This window comes from Salvia miltiorrhiza, chromosome 7 (assembly GCF_028751815.1).
Source record: "Salvia miltiorrhiza cultivar Shanhuang (shh) chromosome 7, IMPLAD_Smil_shh, whole genome shotgun sequence".
Classification (NCBI taxonomy): domain Eukaryota; kingdom Viridiplantae; phylum Streptophyta; class Magnoliopsida; order Lamiales; family Lamiaceae; genus Salvia; species Salvia miltiorrhiza.
In genome coordinates, this window is record NC_080393.1 from 34,207,554 (window position 1) to 34,232,363 (window position 24,810).

Genomic DNA, 24,810 nt, shown 5'->3' on the forward strand with positions numbered 1-24,810 from the left:
ATTACAAGAGAACTTAGACTGATCAGTCGAACTTTAAGAATCACAAATGAATTTAGTAAGCTTGGGCCTTTTTAGCGAAAAACTCCCTTGCTGTACTGTTTATGATGGCATGACAAATTTACAGTTTTGAAGCATGTATTTTTATACCTAGGCATACGTGCCCACTGAGTGCTTTTGTACTCAGCCCTGCATATGTTTTCTAAATGTGCAGATTGAGCTGATGTGATGATGGTGCTGCAATGAGCGGAGTCTCCAGGGTTGTTAATAAATAGTTAACCTGTCTAGAATATGTCTTCATACATATGTCTAGCTACTTTCCGCTGCAAGATGTTGTTGATGTTATAGTATATTATGTCATACTTTGAGTCTTAAGAGAATGGTTTCATATGATGTATAACTTGATTAATGATATTAATTAAGTTTTATGTTGTCTTTCATAGACTGTTCAAAAGAGTATTAATGAGTAAATACGATGATTTTTCTTAAGTTAAGTAAGATTTACGGTTTCAAATGATGCCCCTTTCTTTCCCCGCTTCTAAATCCCCTTCCCGAGTCATAACCCCGGTTAAGCCATCCTTAGGGATTGCGGGCTGTGACAAAATACAATCCGAGTAAATCTAATTATGAAGCATAATACCTCAAAGAGATATAGTAAAGAGGTTATTGGCATTTAGATAGTAAAATGAAAAATGGTGGGATCTTGAATCTAAAACCTCCTTTATACTTTATTTATCAAGTATTGATTATATATTACACACAGTGGGGAAGTTTATGCAGAGCATTCCTAGTGGAAGCAAGATGGTTTAGATCAAAAGAGCTGCCCACAGCAAAAGAATATTTGGAAAATGGGAAAGTAAGTTGAGGAGTTCACATTGTTCTACCTTTTAGGTGTTGGAAGCGAGCAACAACCTATCAACTTAAATGACACTTATACCTTCACCTCGACCGTTGCTACTATTCTTCGTCTCTACGATGACTTAGGGAGCGCTAAGGTAATTTTACTTTGAGATGGTTCGTACATAAAATATTGCATGAACGAAGAAGCAGACTTGTCCGAGAAGGAAGCACGCAATGGAAAGTCCTAAACGAGGAATGTTTACTTCGTCTGAATCATTCCTCGGTCTCATGTTATTTGGCAAGAATGGTACCTCTAATGTACACTTATGATGAAAATCAGGGGCTCCCACTCCTCGAAGAACATATCAACACTACTAAATTGTTCAACTAATACCAAGACCCTCTAAATAATAGGGACTAAGTATAGCAAGTCCTCTACTTATTATGCCCTTAGCAAGACCCTCTAAATAATAGGGACTGAGTCTAGCAAGTCCTCTACTTATGTCATTAGCAAATACTAAAATGCTCGATTGAGAGCATACGTATCAATAAACTCAAGATCAAAATATGTCCATGGCACACATGATCTATAATCGTAAACAACGTGAAATGATATATCAATTCGTTGTTAAAAGGAAGTGAATACGAACACAACCTACAAAATAAGTGGGAAAAAGTCATTGATGAAACGAGACAAAGGAACGAGTAAAGAAGTCCAAGAATAAAACTACTATTTAGGATCCAAAATACATATCCAAACACATACGAAAATTCGATTAATCTCCAAAATCCAAACATAGTTCAAAACAAAGTGGACCCAAAAACAACTTTCAAAACTTGAACTACTATATGATCCAACAAATAGCCAATTGCTAAAGACTTCCTCGGTTTGCTACACTACAAAAAAAAAGGGTTTTAGTGGCGACAATTTTTGTCACTATATGTGCCAAAATCGTCACTAAAGCATCCTAGTGACAACTTTTGTGGTCGTCGGTAAGTCGCGGCTATATCAACCGTCGCTAAAAGCTACAGTGACGACGACAAAATATTGTCACTGCAAATCTATTTATTGTCACGGATGATGTTGCCACTGAATATGATTAAATTGTGACGATTTTACTTTTGTCACTATATCTTGAAATTTATTGCCACGTTTGAAGTTTGTCACAATAGTTTCTGTTTGCAGTGACATGATATTGTTGTCGCTGTAATGATGTAATTTAGTGATATGATACAAACGTCACTAAATTGTCCAGCCAATAGTCACAATGTATTTGTCGTCACTATAATTTTCTCATTTAGTGACATGTTTTTTATCGTCACTATATAAACCAGCATATAGTTGCATGCTTTTATCGTCATTAAAATCATATCATTTAGTCACATGTTATAATCGTCACTATACATATATAATTATAGTGACGAAAAAGCATAAGCGTCACTAAATTTTTCGTCATATAGTTACAATTGATTTTTGTCACTGAAATTTTATTTAATAGTCACCTATAATCATTGTCACAAAAAATTAAAATTGTTGTCACAAAAATTATGATTTGTTGTGACATATCTATTGCATCACTAAAATTAGTTTGTTTGGTCACTATAGTTGTTAATTTTAGTGACATATATTATTATCACTATAATTGTTGCCACAAAATCTTAATCATGTAGTAACAAAAAAATATTGAAAAGTGGTCACAATAATAGTGTAATAACAATAAATGATTTGTCACTAATGCTCTTGTCGTCGTCACTATATGTATTATTTTAATACTCCCTCCGTCCATGAAAAAGAGTCCCATTTGGGACTCGGCACGGGTTTTAAGAAAGTTGTTAAAGTAGGTGTAAGTGGAGAGAGAAATAAATTTATAGGGGTAGTGTTAATATGACTTTTAAAGTCCCTAATTCTCAATTAACTTTTGATGACAATTCATAATTTAAATTTAATAAAATTATTGAATTAATTATTGAACACTTAATTTTTGAAATTAATTCAATATATACTTCTAACATAATTTTAATTTAGAATTCAATTCAGAATTCCATTTTCATTCCTAATTCAGTTTAATGATCGAATTCAATGTAATTTAAGATGCATAATTAACTTGAATTCAACAACAAATTCAAACAAATCAAACAAATTCGATTCTAGTTCATAATTCAAACAAATTCGACTCCAACATTAAATGGATTTCACCAACAAATTTAAGAAATTCCAAAAACAAATTTCAGCAACAAGTTTAGGAAATTCTAGCAACAAATTCAACAAATCGAATCCAACAACAAATTTAAGAAATTCCAGCAACAAATTCAGAAAATTCCAGCAACAATTTCGAACAAATTCAACAAATGAATTACAGCAACAAATTTAAGAAATTACAGACCAAATCCAGCAACGATGGGCTCGGCGACGGCTGTTCGGCCGGGAACGGAGAAGTGACTGGCCTCTGCAGAGGTGGCGCTCAGGGAAGCGGTGAGAGAGAGAGAGAGAGAGATGAAGCTAGGGGATTTAGGGTAGATTCTGGATTTTGGGGATTTTGGGCTGAGTGGTGAGAGAGAGAGATGAAGCCAAGGGAGTGGCGCTCAGGCGCGGCTTCGCCGGAGAGGGAACCGCGCGGCCGCAGCCCTGGCTGCTGTCACCTTCGCCGGTAGTAGATGAAGGCGGCGCGGCGTCTGGGTTCAAGGGTGCGTGAGAGTTTGAGAAGAGAGAGAGGGCGTGAGGCGAGAGGTGAGAGAAGGGAGGTGCACCGGTGGTGGTGCCCGGAGAGCCGGCGACGCCGGTGAGGAAGGAGGGGGGAGGGGGGCGCTGCATCTATGTGTGTGTCGTGTGTGTTTTGTGAGTGTGTGCGTGAGTTTTAATTAGGTTTTAATTAAGGAATTAACTCAATTATTTTTAGTTATTGAGGTAGATGTATTAATGGCAAAGTAAAGTAAATATTGAAGTCTATGGAGGGTATAATGGTACAAAAAGTGAAACAGGACTCTTTTTTGTGGACAAAAAAAAGAGGGGAAACAGGACTCTTTTTCGTGGACGGAGGGAGTATTAGAAGCTTTTTTAACAAAAGGGGCATTATCACATTTATTTATATAAAATGAATTCTGAATTTGATGTAGAAGCTTATTCAAAAAACAGCGTGATCACGTTTATCTATAAGAACAACAGAATCGAATTGCAAAATTGATGCGGAAGCTTATTCAAGTATATACGTGATCACGTTAATTTATCAGTATTGCTGGAAATTTTAAGCATGGTCACGCTTATCTCTAAAAAGTCAATAAGAAAGTGTAAAATTAAGGAAAAAAACATATATATATATATATATATATATATATATATATGGAATAGCATAAAATCAGGTGTTTCTATGAAAGAAGATAAATTTAATCAACTAATATTTCTCTACTTAGAATGTGGGACTTGACTTTGATTTAGGCTTTGGATGATAGCAGGGAGTTGAGCTCTCAAAAGTTCTTCTACTTGAGATTGTATATTCACTTGGTGATTGTTAATTTGAGCTTGTAAAGACTCAAATTGGGAGGCCAACTCTTCATTCTTTTTCTTCAGCTCTTCATTCTCCTTTTGCAAATCAAGATTAATCCTCTATCCTCTTTTGGATGGTGGCTTCAATCCATCTCTACATCCACGAAGTCGGCTCGATTTTTCCTCCCCAAGAACCTTGACGAAAGCTTCATCTTCTGACATTGGACCCTCCTCATCTTCAATGTTTTCAGTTTGCAACTTCATAAGATTGTCCTGATCAATTAAATTTATATTAGTATGTATAATTTTCATAAGATTATCGTCTGCAGAACTCAGCTTTTCCAAGCCTTCGGTTTCGGAAGCTTTGCCTTCAAACAATATGTTAAATCAATACTTAACAATATGTCACAAATCTAATGGTGTGTAACATTTGTTGTTGTTGTAGGTACTTGTATCGATTGAAACAATATGTTACTAACAAGGCACATCCAGAAGGGTCAATGGCAGAGGGCTATATTGCTGAAGAATGTATGACGTTTTGCTCAATGTATATGAAGGATATTGAAACACAATTCAACAAAGCAGAACGTAACTACGAAAAGAGCAAAGATTTAGCACAAAACAACTTGCTTGTTTTCTCCGAGAACGTTCGTTTCCTAGGAAAAGGAGTATATGCGTCTATTGAGAAAATTGCATTGAAGCAGGTGCACACTTATATTTTGAAGAATTGCGATGAAGTGTTGGAATTTATAAGGTATTAAATCATATATATTCAATATCATTAAGTGTTAGATTAAATTAAAAATACTATAAGTTTTACGAAATGCATTCATATAGTGAGCATAAGGAGGAACTGGCAAAAAATGGATGTACAAACGTGGAAATGGCACATGATGAATCTTTTACGAAATGGTTTGAACATCGGGTAAGTTTTATAAATTTTCATTTTTAAGTGTGATCATGCTTATTTCTAAAAACTCGAATTGTAAAGGTTAGGCAACAGCTTATTTAACAGTATTCTTGTATAAGACATTGAAAATTTTAAGCGTGATCATGTTTATGTCTAGAAGCTCGGTTTTCAATTGCAATATTGAGGCAGAAGCTTCATTTAGAAAAAGCGTGATCACACTAATATAACACTATTCTTTTATAAGATGTAGAAAATTTAAAGCGTGATCACGTTGTTTCATCAGTAGTAATTTTTTTTTGTTGAAATTCATCATTAGTAATTTTTTTTTTCAACTATTGAGATAAGTAAATTTTTAGTGTGATCATTCTATCTTCTTCAAATTCGAGTTCTATTTTAGAGTGATCATGTTAACTTTCTTTTTCAACCTTTATTTCGATTTCTTATCTAATCTAATTCTTTATTAGATCGCATCGGCCTCGACTGAAGAAAGTCATCGATTTCATGAGAATCTCATGTACTTATCATATGGCCCTGATGAAAGAGTAACTCACTATGATGGATGTATAGTGAATGGATTGCGATTTCATACAAAACGTCATGATTTGAACAAGCGAACCCAAAATTATGGTGTGGTTGTGAAAGTTGGTGACGACGATTCTGGATTACAAGAATACTATGGTGTGCTGGTAGATATAGTTCAAGTGGACTATTTGGGGAATCATTCTGTGACATTATTTTACTGTGATTGGTTTGAAGGTAAAGCAGTACAGAAGGACAAATATAATTACACAAGTGTGAACATGTCAAAGCCATGGAAGACTAATGAACCATATGTGTTGGCAACTCAGGCAGAACAGGTGTATTATGTTAATGACATCAAATTGGGCAATGATTGGAAAGTCGTTATCCCAGCACAAGCTCGAAGTTTATGGAATGTGGTTGAGAATAAGGATAATGAATGTATCACGTCTAATGAGTCTTATCAGCAGAATGAATCACAGTCTACAGTTGACTTAATTCAGCATCATGATGATTCCATCCAATGGTGTAGAAATGAAATCCCAGTATCAACCATCGCCACATCTACAGTTACACCAAGAAAAGAGCACACTGAAGAAGATGAACCACATCTAGAAGAAGAAGAAGAAGAAGAGACTGATGATGATGATGACGACGATGATGATGGTGATGAAGATGATGCTAGCAACACTCAAGAAGATAATGTACATGAAAGTGAAGATGATTTTGATACTAATTAATTTTAAAATTTTAATTTATATTCTTTTTACTTGGACTGATTTCGGTGACTTTACATGACTTATGAAACTATATGTAAGCATCAACCTTTCGCATTATTATAAGTATTTTATTTTTAAGAATCATTGCAATTCGGAGCCTAAGACTTCAATACCAGAAACATTTTCGTTAGACTAATGAGTATTAAATTATAAAATTAATATATTTAACATGAATATTGTTAGAAATTAAACTCGTTTCAACGAATGACATTATTTTAAATATTTTATTTCTCTATTATTTTATACGCTAACTCTTACTTATTAAAAAAAGGGGGACATGAACTATATACATCTTCATATTGAAAAATTTAGACATATAGTGACACGTATATATTAATGACAATAAAATTTGTCACTGTTATCTATTATTTGTGATGAAAAATATTATTATAATATAGAGATGTTTGGAGTGACAAAAAAAAAATTGTCACAAACATATTGTGACGATAAACTTTGACAACCAAAAAAATGTGTCACTAATATATAATTTTTGTGTCGGGCGAAAATATTGTCACTATATATATATATGTTTAGTGACAACACCATAATCGTCACTGATATATAGTCACGGTAAACATTGACAATAATATATTTTATCACTAATTTATTTTATTGTGACGCGGCAAATAATCGTCACTATACATATATGGTTATAGTGACACAAATAATATCGTCACTGACTTTTAGTGACAAAAAATATTGACAACAACAGAACTTGTCATTATTATAGTTTTTTGTGACAAAAAAAAAACTCTCACAACATATATGTTTGTAGTGACAAACGGCACGATCGTCACTGACGTATAGTGACAATAAATACTGACAAAAATAAATTGTGTCACTATTATTCATTTTTGTGACAACAACATGTATTGTCGCTACATATATATTTATAGCGATAAAATTATGGTCGTCACTGACATATAGTGACAATAACTACTGACAACAATAAAATTTGTCATTGTTACACATATTTGTGACGACAAAAATTGGTGTCACAATACATACGTTTGTAGTGACAAAATTTTTGTTGTCACTCAGAATGTCGTCACAAGAACCTGTTTTTCTTGTAGTGCTAGTCGCCAACTGCGACTCGGGCTGTAAAGAAACAAGAAACAACATTCTTGGTCATTGACTCAATCAAATATAGGAATTACAGTATAAATCAATTGATAGAGTTGGATATTCAAAAAGTATCAATTTGTTACCTCCTTTTCACAGGCTCTTCTTTTTCTGACAAAATCAACTCGATATAGCATGGCGACGACATGTAGGCTGAGAATTGAGAATAAGGTCACATTAGTTCATCCACAAAGTTACTGTTATGAAAGAAAAAGACTAGAACGATATGTAAACATACGGTTAATCCTTCCATGGGCACGGTATGTGCGACGCCTTTGCTTCTGAGCCGGGTTAACCTGAATGTGAGAAATGAATAGTCCATCCATATCCAAACCTTTCACCTGTCAAAAAACCAATCATTATACATACGCAAAAGAAAAGGTAATTCATCAGGACAGGATACACACCTCAGCATTACTTTCGGCATTCTTGAGCAAGTCCAAGATGAACTTGGCAGATTTCACTGGCCAGCGACCTTATCCGTTAGAGTGTCTGTTCTTGGCCGTGAGCAGTTCGCCCAACACCACCACAGAAACGAGTGAAAGGTATGGCCTGTTTGTGGGCAAGCACATCCTCCAAGTACCTCTTGGCCTTGCCCAAAGGCAACTTCCTGATGGCGTGCGCTGTCTCCCTAGTGTTCTGATAAAATAAAATTTTCATACTTAGCTAATTCATCATAATCTCCGGATAACATCACGAAATATAGCATTCAATTTAAAATCAGAACAGAATCATTTATTAGACAATTAGGCAAGCATAAGAGAATCCATAAAAGTTGTACACAAATATGAAACATAACTGACAGCAATACATAACTCAACATAAATTGACTTCAAACATCACAAATGTAGCATTGTTTACTGAACCATCAAATCATAGGAAAAACTCAAGTGGTTCACCCAATAACATTGCACGACTTCTATCCCTGAAGTATACGAGAGACCTATCCACAAATGGCAACAGATCCCTGCTTTTTTACATCAGGTTGAACATATGCCAGCTCAAAAAAGCTCACGGTAGACACTACTATATGTACTACATCAAACGAATAAGGTGACAGACACAGAAAATGAAAGCATTATGGATGTAGCATTGTTTACTGAACCATCATTCATCTGAAAACGCAAAGTGATTCACCCAATAACATTGCACAACTATTATCCCTGACGTTTACAAGAGACCAATTCACAAATGGCAATAGATCCATGCTTTTATCATCAGGTTGAACGTCTAAACTGCAGAATAAATTACATTACATAGAAATAATTAATGAACCCTAAAACTATAGCTAAAATGGGCGTAACTGATGAACATTAAGATTGAATTAGCTAAATTAAACTGAACACGAAGTCTAAACACATCGATTAATTTATTGTGTAAAATAAAAAGGAAGAACAATCAATTAAAAAAAAGTGTTTAGCTTAGTTAATCATTAAAACAAGCTCGGTGGAATAAATAAAAAAGACTGAATTTACCTTGAAATGAACTCTGAGATCAGATCCCCTAGCCTTGCAAGCTGCAACAAATATACAACCAAAACAAAATCAGCAAACAACACAGATAAAACGTCGAACGGAATAAATCATCACAAAACAGCATAAACCTACATTTAGTGATGTTATCGGGCTCTCTCGAGTATTTCACCTGTAGAATTTACAGCATAAATTAAATTAAAAGATCAAAATTCGCAAATGCGTTTGGATAAATTTATGTGACTGAGAGAAGATGAAAGATACCATTGTTGCAGTTGTTCTTCTTCGGCGGTACTGCAGAAACTGCGGAAGTCGATTGATCTTCTTCGAATGAGAAAGAGAAGATATGGTGCAGAAGATTTTATAGTAAAACCCTAATACTCAATGGCTTCATGGGCTGGGCTTCAACTTTTTGGGTCTAAATTGCGAGGTAGAAGGGCCGGCCCATAAATGAACATAGTAGATTATTTATGTTTTTGGTCTCAATAAGATAATAATGAGTTTATTTTTCAAATTTAAATTTAAATTATACTTCATTTATTTATTAAATTTTAGAGGAAATTAAAATTTCATTCCAAAATGTATTTTTTTATTTATTTGTAGGGGAAATTTTCATTCCCTCGGATTTGAATTTAGTTGACTATTCAAGGAAATTATTTCATATTTTCATACTCCATGTCCTTAAGATTTTGTCACATTGACTGTGACATAAATACATTGGTAATTTACTTCGTCAAAATAAACTCGATCTACTGGAAAACTAAAATAAAAAAGATACTTGACATCGTTAAATGAAGATTATGGGTTCTTTATAATAAGATATTCATGTTAAAAAAATTAACCATTGCTTATAATATTAATGGTAACTATCAGTATTATACTTTTCATCTATCGTTGTCATCAACACTTAAAACTTCAAATTCTTTTGATAATTGTTTCTGTTGCTTACTAAAAAGAGTAGTAGTTATATAATGCCCAAAAACTTTCACTACATCAAAAGAAAGAATTTCAACCAAGATGTTTCTTCAATCAATCAATTATGATCACTGGAAAAATAGTTTCAAATTTCAATCAGTATGTAAATCCATATTAAAGAGACTAGCCAAGTAAATTATACACAAAGTAAGGAAAAAATTAGGCGAAGAAGAAAAAGATGCATGGGATTAGAAGGTATAGGAAGACAAGAAACTTGTGAAGGCAATGACATCCATCCAACTTGGAAAAAGGCCTTTCAATTTCGTCGTTTGCTCGGTTAAATGCAGGTCCACCACAGCAACATCGAGCCTCAGACGTTCCGATGTGTTGGCCTGCACAACGGAAGCATGCCAGTTGCATCAAGGTTTCAGAAACTAGATTAAGACTGTCTGAAGATGCAAGGAATCTCTTCATCAGAAGCCATGATCAATTGTGAGATAGTTTGATTACCTCCAACCAGAATGTCCAATTCTCGTAGCCTGTGCCGCTCAGTCTGCAAATGTATGATGGTGGCCCGTTGCCAATTCTAACAGTAGCTGTCAAAAGTTCGAATATTAGCGTACGACATAGAAAATGACATTGGGATTGGGACAAAGGAATTCAAATCAACCTGGAACTATGTTATTTGCAAATGACCAATTTGATAACGGTCCTGTAATGTTGAGGACTGCAACCCACACCTCCTTCAAGGAACTGCATGAGGGAGTCAAACAGCAGTATTTCATCGTATTAAGAAGAATCCAGGAAGCAAGCCGTCCGACAAAGGACTCTATCAAATACATATCAGCGGAGAATTTTAGAAAGCATACCCTAACGAGAACTCCAAGTTGACTCTCCGAGATCCCTCAGTCGAGATGCTAGGGGATATGTGAGACGTCACAAGTGGAAATTTTGAGTATTCTTTCAAGATTTCTTCATTCGTTGTGGGAAACTTCAGGCTTCTTGAAAACAAAGCATTAATGGGAAAAATTCCCTGTAAAAAAGAGAATTTGGATTCGTAATCAGTGTCCATTGTAATTATAAATTTAGAGGTACTTTTGCTAATCAAGCTCATGCTGTGAGAAGCCAGCCATATTGGGACCAAAAGGTACTATCAGGGCACTTTTTTTTTGCTATTCAATGTCAATAATAAGCAGTATGAGGCTAATGTTTAATTTTTATGCTGAATGTATAAATTGCATGGCTTGACCAAGTATGGATTATATCACAAACACTAGTATTTGTTTCAATGAGGTGTGAAATCCATGATAGTAATAACAGAAACTCTTTGTTGGCAATACCAAACTCGACAACCGAAAGATTCCTACAGGTAAGGACCTACTCCTGTCATGGAAACTCATGAATTCATTTTCTTATTCATGTGATATCTTCATAAAAGATCGTGACAATTCACTAGGGTCAAACAGACGTAAAAAAAAAAGAACTTAAGAAATTACCGTCCATCTCTGAGTATCTGATTGAGTGACCGTGTCAAAACTTAATTCTTTATCACCATACAGTGCATTTGCCGCGTCAGGTGCATGATGGAAAACAAACATCAGGGAATTGGAGTCAACTACGGCAAAATCAAAACTAACTCCAGATACTTGATCTGCATCTGTCGAATGGATGAGAATAGTGCCACAAATTTGATGTCATATTGGGTAGAACCAGAGTTATTGCAGAGAGCAGTCAATAATTAGCCACTTGAAAATAAAGGTGAATGCTAGCCTACACGCCCATTGTGGGCACATCCATGACACCTAGAGTGTATTCATTTTGAAATAATGATGCATGCATCCAATACACTAGGTGTTCATGGAGGTGCACGTGAGGGTGTGTATGCTAACATTCCTTTGTAAATAAAATCATAGCTATTGTTCACTTTATCTCCAGGTCTCCCATTCTTCAGTTCAATGACCAGACCTATAGTCCACTACTACATTAGCAACATTCAAATATGATAATATTGCAAGCAGTTTTCATGATCTTCATGAATTTATCAGAACTACTAACAATTAGCTGGCATTTCACATGAAGAACAGAGAGCTTATTAGCTATACAGCATGCACATATATAAAACTTTGATGCGACTGAATAGCCACACGACCAACTCATGTGACTGATAGTAACAACAGAACAGATGTGATAAAAGCATATAGAGTTAATAAGGAACATGGGTTGTCTAAATGTACCTATTGTCTGAATCGTATGCTGAAAAACGACCCTTTTTGGTGCATCGTTGCTATATGGAAAGAATTGTGATGATACAGCCAACGCAAGAACACTTCCATGCAGCAAAACTTGGATAATTGGTGGTTTTGCCAACCATTTCCCAATAACAGGTATACAAGGGCCAAAACACCAGCCTGTCACTAATCCAACTATAGCGGCAACTATTGCATCAGGAACAAAATATCCTGAAATAATTGCTAATATGTGAGAGGATTACAAATACTTGTTTCAAATCCTACTTGGGTTTTGGGATTTTTCAGTCTTAATTATGCAAGGACTACAATCACGATGATATTGCAGAAGATTAGAAATGCCAAGGATATCTCAGTAGATATAGCAATATAATGTTCCATCAGTAAATGCAACCAGCTCAAGGATCCAAACAAGTGCAATAGATTAGAAGAATGTTGATTTTGCAGTCTTCGAAGTACAAAAAGCTGTATACCAACCATAAGGAGGTGGATGAGAGCCTGTCATGCCCATTTTTTCGATGACAAAGACAGCAAGAAATCCACCAAAGTATACAGAGTACATCAGGCAAGGTACCAAAGGGATCACATATGATGCTGCAGACCTGACAGACAGAAACATCTTGGTGAAAATACAAGCCAACTAGTTATATACTGATATGGTTAAGTTTGGCTGAAATAAAGCTATCCTGCATAAGAAACTAGACCATGAAACACCAAAATGCTAGTACATTAAGTACGCCAAAAATACCATGACAAAACGATTCTAGAATTGAAGAAAGAGTTATTTAAACTAGCACCTGAGAGATTGTTGACCAAATGTCTTTACCGATAGACGATAGGAGATCCAAGCTGGAAGCATAGAAACTGATACAAAGAATGTGATGAAACCCCCACTCAACCCCGATACAAGGCTTGCCGGTTTTCAGAATTTATGTGAACAATTTAAGTCTTAGGAAACTAATGCTGTTAGTAAAGTAAAAAGATATGCACCATCGATCCAACCATATACAAACTCCTAAACTGAGTAAGACAACGAATATTTTCACCTACCAAAGTCAAGAGGGTATAGAACCCAAATGCTCCCCAGAACCTTGCTTCATCATCCAATTCCTGCCAAAAAAAAAAAAGAAAGAGAATAGAACTTCTATAGTTCAACATCGAGAAGTTAACAAAAGTAACATGAATCTATACATTAATTAAATGAGTTAAATTTAGTGGACGGTCTATTGTTAGGCGAAAGTCAAAATTTTCCTCAGTTAGACAAGTGTCAGATTGAGAAGATTAAGGACTTCTTTTAGGTATTGGAACTCATTAGTTGCCAAACTAGAAACTTGAAAGGAAGGTTGTATCCGATGGCTTTGGATTAGTGTAGGTCATAACCAGCAAGGATACAACATATAAACATCTTTAAAGTTTATAGAACAGTATACCAGAAGGAAAAAACATTTGTCCACCAAGATGAAAATAAGACTGTAACAGAAGCACACACCTCCCGTGATAATGAAAGAACCAAAACATCTTGAGATAGAGGAAATTGCTTCCAAATAATTCTTGGAACCAACAGACCAACAATTGAGCATGGCACAAACATTAGAAACGCCAAAAATGGATTTGCAAACCTGTATAAACCCAAAAAAGAAAGGGTTAAAATTACCATTCCTCACAACAATGAACTACAGAGGGTATAGAGAAAGAAACAAAATAATGTTTTTTTTCCTCCAAATACTAAATTCGATCAAATTGAAAAGAAAGATAGGTTAGCACATTGTCTTAGTGAGAACCATCAGAGAAAGCAAAGTTAAAAAGTAGACACACCAGTTCATGGAATGTCCAGAGAATAGTAACCGCAGAATAGATAAACAGATCGGCAGAAGTATGGCAAATATGATCCCACAGGCATGGAATAATAATCCTGCATAATTGTAAGTGAAGAATTCATAGAAAAAGTAAGAGAAAAGGACCAAGAGACTGGAGGCCAAGAACATAATCTTATATTGAACTCATAGATGGCGTGATACAGTTGGAACAAGCTTTTATGTCATGAAGTAAAGTAGTAAACACATCCAATAAATAACAACCCATCTAGCATAACACAACCTTAAAATGTTAGTAAAGCGCGCGCACACACTTGCATTTTAATTCTTAATCTTCATCCCAACAGAAATCCTCTATAGCCTGTTTTGAGCTAAGGAAATATAATTATCTATTAGCCTCTCTCATGGACTACAGTAACTCAGAAACCTATCATCATTTTATTCCTAAAGAGCCACAGATATAAAGTATATAAACACACAAACAATGCAAGTGTGAAAATTTGGAATTAAGCTATAATAGAAAAATTGAGGAGCAAACCAATTTATTTGGAGTATTCCTCAATGAGCTCGTCGTAAGGGTCACGGCGGCCTTGGACATTGCTAATCTGCTCATCCCAGAAGATCTGAGCGTTGTGGCGCTCAAATGTCCAGAAGCCATAGGGGCGCAGGGGCAACCGATGCATCTCCAGAGTCTTCTTGCACTGCTCCTTCCGCTCGTACAATCTCTCCCTCGCTTTCCTGTCTCTCTCGTTTGGATCCTCCATCAATCGCAACACCAAATTCTCCGCAAATTCCATTATGAACCCCATCTGCAACCATCACAATTCATCACATTTTTTAATGATACAACGCGATTATTCGACTAATTGATCGATTTCAGCTTCACCAAAAAGGGGGGGAAGAAAGAGTTTCGCTCAACACTCACACATTTTAACATTCTCGATCAGTTTCTAACTGAACCTTAACAAAAGCATATCGAAATCGAATTCTAATTGCCTTTTATCGAACATTTTTGTGTAGAATATAGTTCTGAAAGTCAAGACGAGCTGAAATCACAAACCCTAGAATTTGAATCTTATATCAGTGAGGAAATTACGAGAGGTAGATGAAATTGAAGCTCAAATAACGTGAGAATACGCTAAATCTGCAGCATGAATAACAGAAAAAACAGGAGTTTTGTGAATGATTTACCTTGTAATCTTCGAGAGTCCTCAAGGAAATTGATCTAGAACCTGAAAAAAAAACATGAAAATGAGTAAAATTACTGAAATTTATGGTTAGATTAATGGGCTTTCTATCTCTCAAAAAGCCCATAAAACTGATTATTTGAAGCCCAAGCCCATATTTATTACAAATACTATTTGACTAATGACTATATACGAAAGTCCTCTTTTTATAAAAATAAATAAATAAAATTTTCAAACAAGATTCTCTATTTCATAAAATATTTTCATATTTAAAATGTCAATTACATATTCTCACAAAAAATGTCAATTACATAACGGGATAAAATATAGCCTTGAGAAGTCATGATTTTTTATATGAGGCGTCTTCTATAAAATCGGTTTCATGATGAAACAACTTCACAATGACACTACTTCAATATACAAATGACACTTTAAAATAATACTTTATCTGTTTATCATTTTAAAGTGTCATTTGTATATTGAAGTAGTGTCATTGTGAAGTCGGTTTCACCATAAAACCGATTTCACAAGAGTTTTTGTGTTTTTATATTTACCTCTGTTCCTACTTTTGAATTTTCCCTAAACAATATTTATTAAGATTCACGCTCTAGTAAACTTATTACACTTTAAACGGATGAATACATCGATGAGGTTGATATGAATATAATATTATATTTATGTCTAAGATTGAATTTTTGATTTGATAATATACTACTGTGTTATTTATTTAAGTCAAAAGAATATAATAAGCGAATGACAAATTTGTAGCATGGTTTAATTGATAATGATGGCCATTGGAAATAAAAGACCATTGTGAACACCCTCGAGAATTAAAAAAATATACTCCATTCGTCCACCAATCAACTATTTTGATTACTATTACTAATCTTTCATTAGCTATTTGACATTATTTTAATGTTTTGACTTATTAAAGTGTTCTTTTTTTTTAATAAGCTATTTCTTTCTTTCTTTTATTACTTTTCAATTAAATTTTTTACTCTTAAATTAAATAAACAGAAAACTGGAAAATAAATAAACTGAAAATTCAGCAAATAAATAAAATGGAAATAAATAAATAAACTGAAAATTCGAAAATAAAAAATAAATAAATTAAAAACTGGAAAATAATTTTTTTAGAAAATAAATAAACTTAAAGTTCGAAAATAAATAAATAAACTGAAAATTCAGAAAATAAATAATCTGGAAATAAATAAATAAATAAACTGAAAATTCGAAATAAATAAAAAAATAAACTGAAAATTCAGAAAATAAATAAACTGGAATTAAATAAATAAATAAACTGAAAATTCGAAAATAAATTAAAATATGGAAAATTATTTTTTTACAAAACTGGAATTAAATAAATAAATAAACTGAAAATTCGAAAATAAATAAATTAAAAAATGGAAAATTATTTTTTTTAGAAAATAAATAAACTTAAAGTTTGAAAATAAATAAATAATCTGAAAATTCAGAAAATAAATAAACTGAAAATTCAAAAATAAATAAATAAATAAACTGAAAATTCCGAAAATAAATAATATGGAATTAAATAAATAAATAAACTGAAAATTCAAAATTAAATAAATAAACTGAAAATTCAGAAAATAAATAAACTGGAAATAAATAAATAAATAAACTGGAAAATAAATAAACTGGAAATAAATAAATAAATAAACTAAAAATTCAAAACTAAATAAAAAATAAATAAATTGGAAATAAATAAATGAATAAATAAACTGGAATTAAAAATTTCTGAAAATAAATAAATAAATAAACTGGAAATAAATAAATAAATAAACTGAAATATCAGAAAATAAATAAACTGAAAATTCAAAAATAAATAAACTAAAATTCAGAAAATAAATAAACTGGAATTAAAATTTTCAGAAAATAAATAAATAAATAAACTAAAAACTGGAAAATAATTTTTTTAGAAAATAAATAAACTGAAAATTCGAAAATAAATAAATAAATATACTAAAAATTCCAAAAATAAATAAATTGGAAATAAAATTTTCAGAAAATAAATAAACTGGAAATTTAAAATCTTACTCCATTTAATTAACATCAAAATTGGATTAAGTAGACAAGTAATGGTAGAGTGTGGTGGGTCCAATTGGTAAAGTGTAGTAATTTAAAAAGTAAGGGAGGGTATATATGTCCAAAAAGCATAGTAGGTAGTTAATTGGTGAACAAAATTTTAGAGGTAAATGGGTAGTTGATTGGTGGACGGAGGGAGTATAATACTAATAATTAAATACCTCAACATCAACTATTTGGGCCAGGGAAACATAACATGGCCCACTATTGAAATTTTTATGGTGTATGTTCGATATTAAATTTGGCGTAAGTGGGAAAAATCATTGATCAAACGAGGGCAAAGGAGATCGAGTAAGAAGTCCAAGAAGAAATCTGCTATTTATGATCCAAAATACATATCCAAGCACATACGAAAATTTCGATTAATCTCCAAAATCCAAACATAGTTCAAAACAAAGTGGACCAAAAAAACAACTTTCAAAACTTGAACTACAATATGATCCAACAAATAGCCAATTGCTCAAGACTTCCTCGGTTTGCTCGTCGCCAACTGCAAGTCGGGCTGTAAAGAAACAAGAAACAACAATCATGGTCAGGGCTTAATCAAATGAAGTACAACATAAATCAATTAATAGAGCTGGATATTTAAAACTTCAAAACGTATCAATTTGTTACCTCCTTTTTCACATGCTCTTCCTTTTCTGACAAAATCAACTCAATATGGCAAGGTGACGACATGTAGGCTGAGAATAAGGTCGCATTAGTTCATCCACAAAGTTACAGTTATGAAAAGAAAAGCCTATAATGATATGCAAACATACGGTTAATCCTTCCATGGGCACGGTATGTGCGGCGCCTTTGCTTCTGGGCCTGGTTAACCTGAATGTGAGAAATGAATAGTGCATCCACATCCAAACCTTTCACCTGTCAAAAAACCAATAATTAGACATGGAAAAGAAAAGGAAGACATCAGGTATAATAACTAAAGAAACAGGATACGTACCTCAGGATTACTTTCGGCATTCTTGAGCAAATCCAAGATGAACTTGGCAGATTTCACTGGCCAGCGACCTTGTCCGTTAGAGTGTCTGTTCTTGGCGTGAGCAGTTCGCCCAACACCACCACAGAAACGAGTTAAAGGTATGGCCTGTTTGTGGGCAAGCACATCCTCCAAGTACCTCTTGGCCTTGCCCAAAGGCAACTTCCTGATGGCGTACGCTGTCTCCCTAGTGTTCTGATAAAATAAAATTTTCATACTTAGCTAATTCATCATAATCTCCGGATAACATCACAAAATATAGCATTCAATTTAAAATCAGAACAGAATCATTTATTAGACAATTAGGCAAGCAGAAGAGAATCCATAAAAGTTGTACACAAATATGAAACATAACTGACAGCAATACATAACTCAACATAAATTGACTTCAAACATCACAAATGTAGCATTGTTTACTGAACCATCAAATCATAGGAAAAACTCAAGTGGTTCACCCAATAACATTGCACGACTTCTATCCCTGAATTTTACTAGAGACCTATCCACAAATGGCAACAGATCCCTGTTTTTTACATTAGGTTGAACATATGCCAACTCAAAAAAGCTCACGGTAGACACTACTATATGTACTACATCAAACGAATAAGGTGACAGACACAGAAAATGAAAGCATTATGGATGTAGCATTGTTTACTGAACCATCATTCATCTGAAAATGCAAAGTGGTTCACCCAAAAATATTGCACAACTATTATCCCTGACGTTTACAAGAGACCAATTCACAAATGGCAATAGATCCATGCTTTTATCATCAGGTTGAACGTCTAAACTGCAGAATAAATTACATTACATAGAAATAATTAATGAACCCTAAAACTATACTAAAATGGGCGTAACTGATGAACATTAAGATTGAATTAGCTAAATTAAACTGAACAGAAGTCTAAACACATCGATTAATTTATTGTGTAAAATAAAAAGGAAGAACCACCAATTAAAAAAAGTGTTTAGCTTAGTTAATCATTAAAACAAGTTCGGTGGAATAAATAAAAAAGACGAATTTACCTTGAAATGAACTCTGAGATCAGATCCCCTAGCCTTGCAAGCTGCAACAAATATACAACCAAAACAAAATCAGCAAACAACACAGATAAAACGCCGAACGGAATAAATCATCACAAAACAACATAAGCCTACATTTAGTGATGTTATCGGGCTCTCTCGAGTATTTCGCCTGTAGAATTTGCAGCATAAATTAAATTAAAAGTTCAAAATTCGCAAATGTGTTTGGATAAATTTATGAGGTTGAGAGAAGATGAAAGATACCATTGTTGCTGCTGTTCTTCTTCGGCAGTACTGAAATAAAACTAATGGAAGTCGATTGCCCTTCTTCGAAAGAGAAAGAGAAGGGTTGGTGCAGAAGATTTTATAGTAAAACCCTAATACTCAATGGCTTCATGGGCTGGGCTTCTCCTTTATGGGTCTCAATTTTTTATAATTGTGAGGTAGAGTCGTCGGCCCATAAATGAACATAGTAGATTATTTATGTTTTGGTCTCAATAATATGATAATGGGTTTATTTTTCAATCTAAGCATACTAAATTTGGTGCGTTTACTTTGATGGATAAATTTATCCATGAAAAATAATAGACAATAAAAATTTATGCATTTAAATGTCTCTTTTCTTTTTCTACATTTTACACAAAAGTGAAGTTCATCATTTTTTCTTCCTTATTTTCACTTCAAAGATTGATAATATTATCCCTCCAGAATGTATTGTTTTTTTTATTTATTTTTAGAGAAAAATTTCATTCCCTCGAATTGAACATAAAGGCATATATATGAGCACAAGTATTATTCTGCATTATAAATTTTGAGACGTATCATATTTTTAGGTAACACATTTGAATTTAGTTGATTATTCAAGGAAATTATTTCATATTTTCATGCTCCAATTCCTTAAGATTTTGTCACATTGACTGTGACATAAATACATTGGTTATTTACTTCGTCGAAATAAGCTCGATCTACTGGAAAACTAAAATAAAAAAGATACTTGACTGTAAACACAAATTTTTGTATTTCAATTTGATAAAATACAAAATGTGTTACAAAGATAATTTGATAGATTTGAAGATAGATTTATGCGGGTTGCAATCTCTAGTTAATCCTCTGATTCTTCTCTTCCATTTGATTCTTGGGGTACAAGCTCGAAGGTTCTTGAAATACTTGATTTGATGACGCCAATCCAAGGGACTCAAAGCATGATTTTGGATTGAACATTGAACTTGATTTGATTTGAGAACATTCTTAGAATTTGTAAGAATGCCTTGAAGCTTTTGAACTTGATTTCTTTGGATACTTGAAGATCACTTCAAAGATTCGCAGAAATACTTGAAGATTTGAAGAAATGCTTGAAGATTTTGAAGATACTTTGACTATTGCCTTGAAGATCTTGAAGATACTTGAATACTTGAAGATTTTGAAGATTACTTGAAGATACTTGAATACTCAAACAATTGAAGATTTGAAGGAGACTTGAATGCTAGATAGAATTCTTCAAGATACTTGAATACTTGAATGCTAGTATTAGAGTTAATATGTTGTGTTTACAATGGTTAGGACCTTAGAAACCAATTCATCTGTGGTATACGATTAGATTTGAACCATAGAAATGATATATCAATACGTGTAAAGGACGCGAATATGAACACAACCTACAAAATAAGTGGGAAAAATCATTGATGAAACGAGGGCAAAGGAGATCGAGTAAGAAGTCCAAGAAGAAATCTGCTATTTAGGATCCAAAATACATATCCAAGCACATACGAAAATTTCGATTAATCTCCAAAATCCAAACATAGTTCAAAACAAAGTGGACCAAAAAACAACTTTCAAAACTTGAACTACAATATGATCCAACAAATAGCCAATTGCTCAAGACTTCCTCGGTTTGCTCATCGCCAACTGCGACTCGGGCTGTAAAGAAACAAGAAACAACAATCATGGTCACGGCTTAATCAAATGAAGTACAGTATAAATCAATTAATAGAGCTGGATATTTAAAACTTCAAAACGTATCAATTTGTTACCTCCTTTTTCACAGGCTCTTCCTTTTCTGATAAAATCAACTCAATATGGCAAGGTGACGACATGTAGGCTGAGAATAAGGTCGCATTAGTTCATCCACAAAGTTACAGTTATCAAAAGAAAAGACTATAATGACATGCAAACATACGGTTAATCCTTCCATGGGCACGGTATGTGCGACACCTTTGCTTCTGGGCCTGGTTAACCTGAATGTGAGAAATGAATAGTGCATCCACGTCCAAACCTTTCACCTGTCAAAAAACCAATAATTAGACATGGAAAAGAAAAGGAAGACATCAGGTATAATAACGAAAGAAACAGGATACGTACCTCAGCATTACTTTCGGCATTCTTGAGCAAATCCAAGATGAACTTGGCAGATTTCACTGGCCAGCGACCTTATCCGTTAGAGTGTCTGTTCTTGGCGTGAGCAGTTCGCCCAACACCACCACAGAAACGAGTGAAAAGGTATGGCCTGTTTGTGGGCAAGCACATCCTCCAAGTACCTCTTGGCCTTGCCCAAAGGCAACTTCCTGATGGCGTGCGCTGTCTCCCTAGTGTTCCGATAAAATAAAATTTTCATACTTAGCTAATTCATCATAATCTCCGGATAACATCACGAAATATAGCATTCAATTTAAAATTAGAACAGAATCATTTATTAGACAATTAGGCAAGCAGAAGAGAATCCATAAAAGTTGTACACAAATATGAAACATAACTGACAGCAATACATAACTCAACATAAATTGACTTCAAACATCACAAATGTAGCATTGTTTACTGAACCATCAAATCATAGGAAAAACTCAAGTGGTTCACCCAATAACATTGCACGACTTCTATCCCTGAAGTTTACGAGAGACCTATCCACAAATGGCAACAGATCCCTGCTTTTTTACATCAGGTTGAACATATGCCAGCTCAAAAAAGCTCACGGTAGACACTACTATATGTACTACATCAAACGAATAAGGTGACAGACACAGAAAATGAAAGCATTATGGATGTAGCATTGTTTACTGAACCATCATTCATCTGAAAACGCAAAGTGGTTCACCCAATAACATTGCACAACTATTATCCCTGACGTTTACAAGAGACCAATTCACAAATGGCAATAGATCCCTGCTTTTATCATCAGGTTGAACGTCTAAACTGCAGAATAAACTACATTACATAGAAATAATTAATGAACCTAAAACTAGACTAAAATGGGCGTAACTGATGAACATTAAGATTGAATTAGCTAAATTAAACTGAACACAAGGCATTGAGTGAAGCCAGTCCCTTTGGGTGTAGCCACTCATTACGAGCAGAGATCCATTCTTTAATACGAAAGCATGCTGGTCATTTTTATTAAGCTTCTTTGCTCTCTTACTGGGGGGTTCCCCCTCACATCTTTCAGCTGACTTAGCTGTGAGAAAATTAAACGCAGTGTCAACTTTAAAAAAAACAAATACAGCCACCAAAACCTTGTTAGTTGTAAAGTTAGCTAAATAATTTACAATTCCTACACCAGCATGAGGTTATTGGCTTTTAAATAAAATAAAAGCAATCAAACTTATTCCCCTTCTTCCAAAAATCACCCCTCTTTTATTGATAGCACTTGAAGTAAAGCTAATCAAGTCTACTTTCTGATTTTTGCTCATACACTTAACATTTAAAAGTGTAGACAAACAGCATTCCTAAGGAAAACTAGATGCCCCTGTTAGAACACATCGATTAATTTATTGTGTAAAATAAAAAGGAAGAACAACCAATTAAAAAAAAGTGTTTAGCTTAGTTAATCATTAAAACAAGCTCAGTGGAATAAATAAAATAGACGAATTTACCTTGAAATGAACTCTGAGATCAGATCCCCTAGCCTTACAAGCTGCAACAAATATACAACCAAAACAAAATCAGCAAACAACACAGATAAAACGCCGAACGGAATAAATCATCACAAAACAACATAAACCTACATTTAGTGATGTTATCGGGCTCTCTCGAGTATTTCACCTGTAGAATTTACAGCATAAATTAAATTAAAAGATCAAAATTCGCAAATGTGTTTGGATAAATTTATGTGACTGAGAGAAGATGAAAGATACCATTGTTGCAGCTGTTCTTCTTCGGCGGTACTGCAGAAACTGCGGAAGTCGATTGATTTTCTTCGAATGAGAAAGAGAAGAGATGGTGCAGAAGATTTTATAGTAAAACCCTAATACTCAATGGCTTCATGGGCTGGGCTTCAACTTTTTGGGTCTAAATTGCGAGGTAGAAGGGCCGGCCCATAAATGAACATAGTAGATTATTTATGTTTTTGGTCTCAATAAGATAATAATGAGTTTATTTTTCAAATTTAAATTTAAATTATACTTCATTTATTTATTAAATTTTAGAGGAAATTAAAATTTCATTCCAAAATGTATTTATTTATTTATTTTTAGGGGAAATTTTCATTCCCTCGGATTTGAATTTAGTTGACTATTCAAGGAAATTATTTCATATTTTCATACTCCATTTCCTTTAGATTTTGTCACATTGACTGTGACATAAATACATTGGTTATTTACTTCGTCAAAATAAGCTCGATCTACTGGAAAACTAAAATAAAAAAGATACTTGACATCGTTAAATGAAGATTATGGGTTCTTTATAATAAGATATTAATGTTTAAAAAATTAACCATTGCTTATAATATTAATGGTAACGATCAGTATTATACTTTTCATCTATCGTTGTAGTCAACACTTAAAACTTCAAATTCTTTTGATAATTGTTTCCGTTGCTTACTAAAAAGAGTAGTAGTTATATAATGCCCAAAAATTTTCACTACATAAAAAGAAAGAATTTCAACCATGATGTTTCTTCAATCAATCAATTATGATCACTGGAAAAATAGTTTCAAATTTCAATCAGTATGTAAATCCATATTAAAGAGACTAGCCAAGTAAATTATACGCAAAGTGGTTCACCCAATAACATTGCACGACTTCTATTCCTGAAGTTTACGAGAGACCTATTCACAAATGGCAACAGATCCCTGCTTTTTTACAACAGGTTGAACATATGCCAGCACATAAAAGCTCACGGTCGACACTACTATATTTATTACATCAAACGAATAAGGTGACAGACACAGAAAATGAAAGCACTATAGATGTAGCATTGTTTACTGAACCATCATTCATCTGAAAATATAAAGTGGTTCACCCAATGTGATGCCCCGCTCTTTTAAATACATATTAGATTAAATATGTGCATTAGTTATAAAATTCTTTTAATTATTTATGGTGATTATTTTGTTCAGATAATATTATTTCAGCAAAAGTCTGTATAAGAGATACAGAGCTGCGATTTAATATTCAGTCATGAATGAAGCCAATAATTAAATTTATTGGTTTAAC

At 33.6% G+C, this 24,810-nt stretch overlaps 2 protein-coding genes, 7 non-coding genes and 2 pseudogenes across 9 annotated transcripts; all 11 read right to left on the reverse strand.

Annotated features, from left to right (window-relative positions):
* Nucleotides 1-7,177: 7,177 nt before the first annotated feature.
* Nucleotides 7,178-9,174, reverse strand: LOC130994133 (60S ribosomal protein L17-1-like; annotated as a pseudogene).
* On the reverse strand, nucleotides 8,492-8,625 carry LOC130996389 (small nucleolar RNA snoR74). The gene has a single exon (XR_009092570.1). It is a non-coding gene; the product is annotated as a small nucleolar RNA snoR74 (small nucleolar RNA).
* On the reverse strand, nucleotides 8,731-8,863 carry LOC130996427 (small nucleolar RNA snoR74). The gene has a single exon (XR_009092604.1). It is a non-coding gene; the product is annotated as a small nucleolar RNA snoR74 (small nucleolar RNA).
* Nucleotides 9,175-10,126: 952 nt separating the features above from the next.
* LOC130994134 (uncharacterized) lies at nucleotides 10,127-14,904 on the reverse strand. The gene is made up of 13 exons (XM_057919169.1): nucleotides 14,679-14,904; nucleotides 14,097-14,193; nucleotides 13,771-13,900; nucleotides 13,332-13,391; nucleotides 13,240-13,244; nucleotides 13,079-13,192; nucleotides 12,759-12,883; nucleotides 12,270-12,494; nucleotides 11,532-11,692; nucleotides 10,905-11,068; nucleotides 10,706-10,788; nucleotides 10,546-10,631; nucleotides 10,127-10,427 (listed from the first exon to the last, which is right to left on the reverse strand). The coding sequence occupies exons 1-13, from the start codon at nucleotides 14,902-14,904 to the stop codon at nucleotides 10,284-10,286; spliced, it is 1,620 nt and encodes a 539-aa protein (XP_057775152.1). The 3' UTR covers nucleotides 10,127-10,283.
* Nucleotides 14,905-17,845: 2,941 nt separating this feature from the next.
* Nucleotides 17,846-19,577, reverse strand: LOC130994135 (60S ribosomal protein L17-2-like). Its single transcript, XM_057919170.1, has 6 exons — nucleotides 19,523-19,577; nucleotides 19,391-19,431; nucleotides 18,329-18,559; nucleotides 18,147-18,249; nucleotides 18,001-18,068; nucleotides 17,846-17,887 (listed from the first exon to the last, which is right to left on the reverse strand). Exons 1-6 carry the CDS (start codon nucleotides 19,575-19,577, stop codon nucleotides 17,846-17,848), a joined length of 540 nt encoding a protein of 179 aa, XP_057775153.1.
* On the reverse strand, nucleotides 18,764-18,897 carry LOC130996399 (small nucleolar RNA snoR74). Its single transcript, XR_009092580.1, has one exon. It is a non-coding gene; the product is annotated as a small nucleolar RNA snoR74 (small nucleolar RNA).
* Nucleotides 19,002-19,134, reverse strand: LOC130996428 (small nucleolar RNA snoR74). The gene has a single exon (XR_009092605.1). It is a non-coding gene; the product is annotated as a small nucleolar RNA snoR74 (small nucleolar RNA).
* Nucleotides 19,578-21,107: 1,530 nt separating the features above from the next.
* Nucleotides 21,108-24,594, reverse strand: LOC130994136 (60S ribosomal protein L17-2-like; annotated as a pseudogene).
* LOC130996380 (small nucleolar RNA snoR74) lies at nucleotides 22,182-22,315 on the reverse strand. The gene has a single exon (XR_009092562.1). It is a non-coding gene; the product is annotated as a small nucleolar RNA snoR74 (small nucleolar RNA).
* On the reverse strand, nucleotides 22,421-22,553 carry LOC130996405 (small nucleolar RNA snoR74). The gene has a single exon (XR_009092585.1). It is a non-coding gene; the product is annotated as a small nucleolar RNA snoR74 (small nucleolar RNA).
* On the reverse strand, nucleotides 24,320-24,456 carry LOC130996435 (small nucleolar RNA snoR74). Its single transcript, XR_009092611.1, has one exon. It is a non-coding gene; the product is annotated as a small nucleolar RNA snoR74 (small nucleolar RNA).
* Nucleotides 24,595-24,810: the final 216 nt, after the last annotated feature.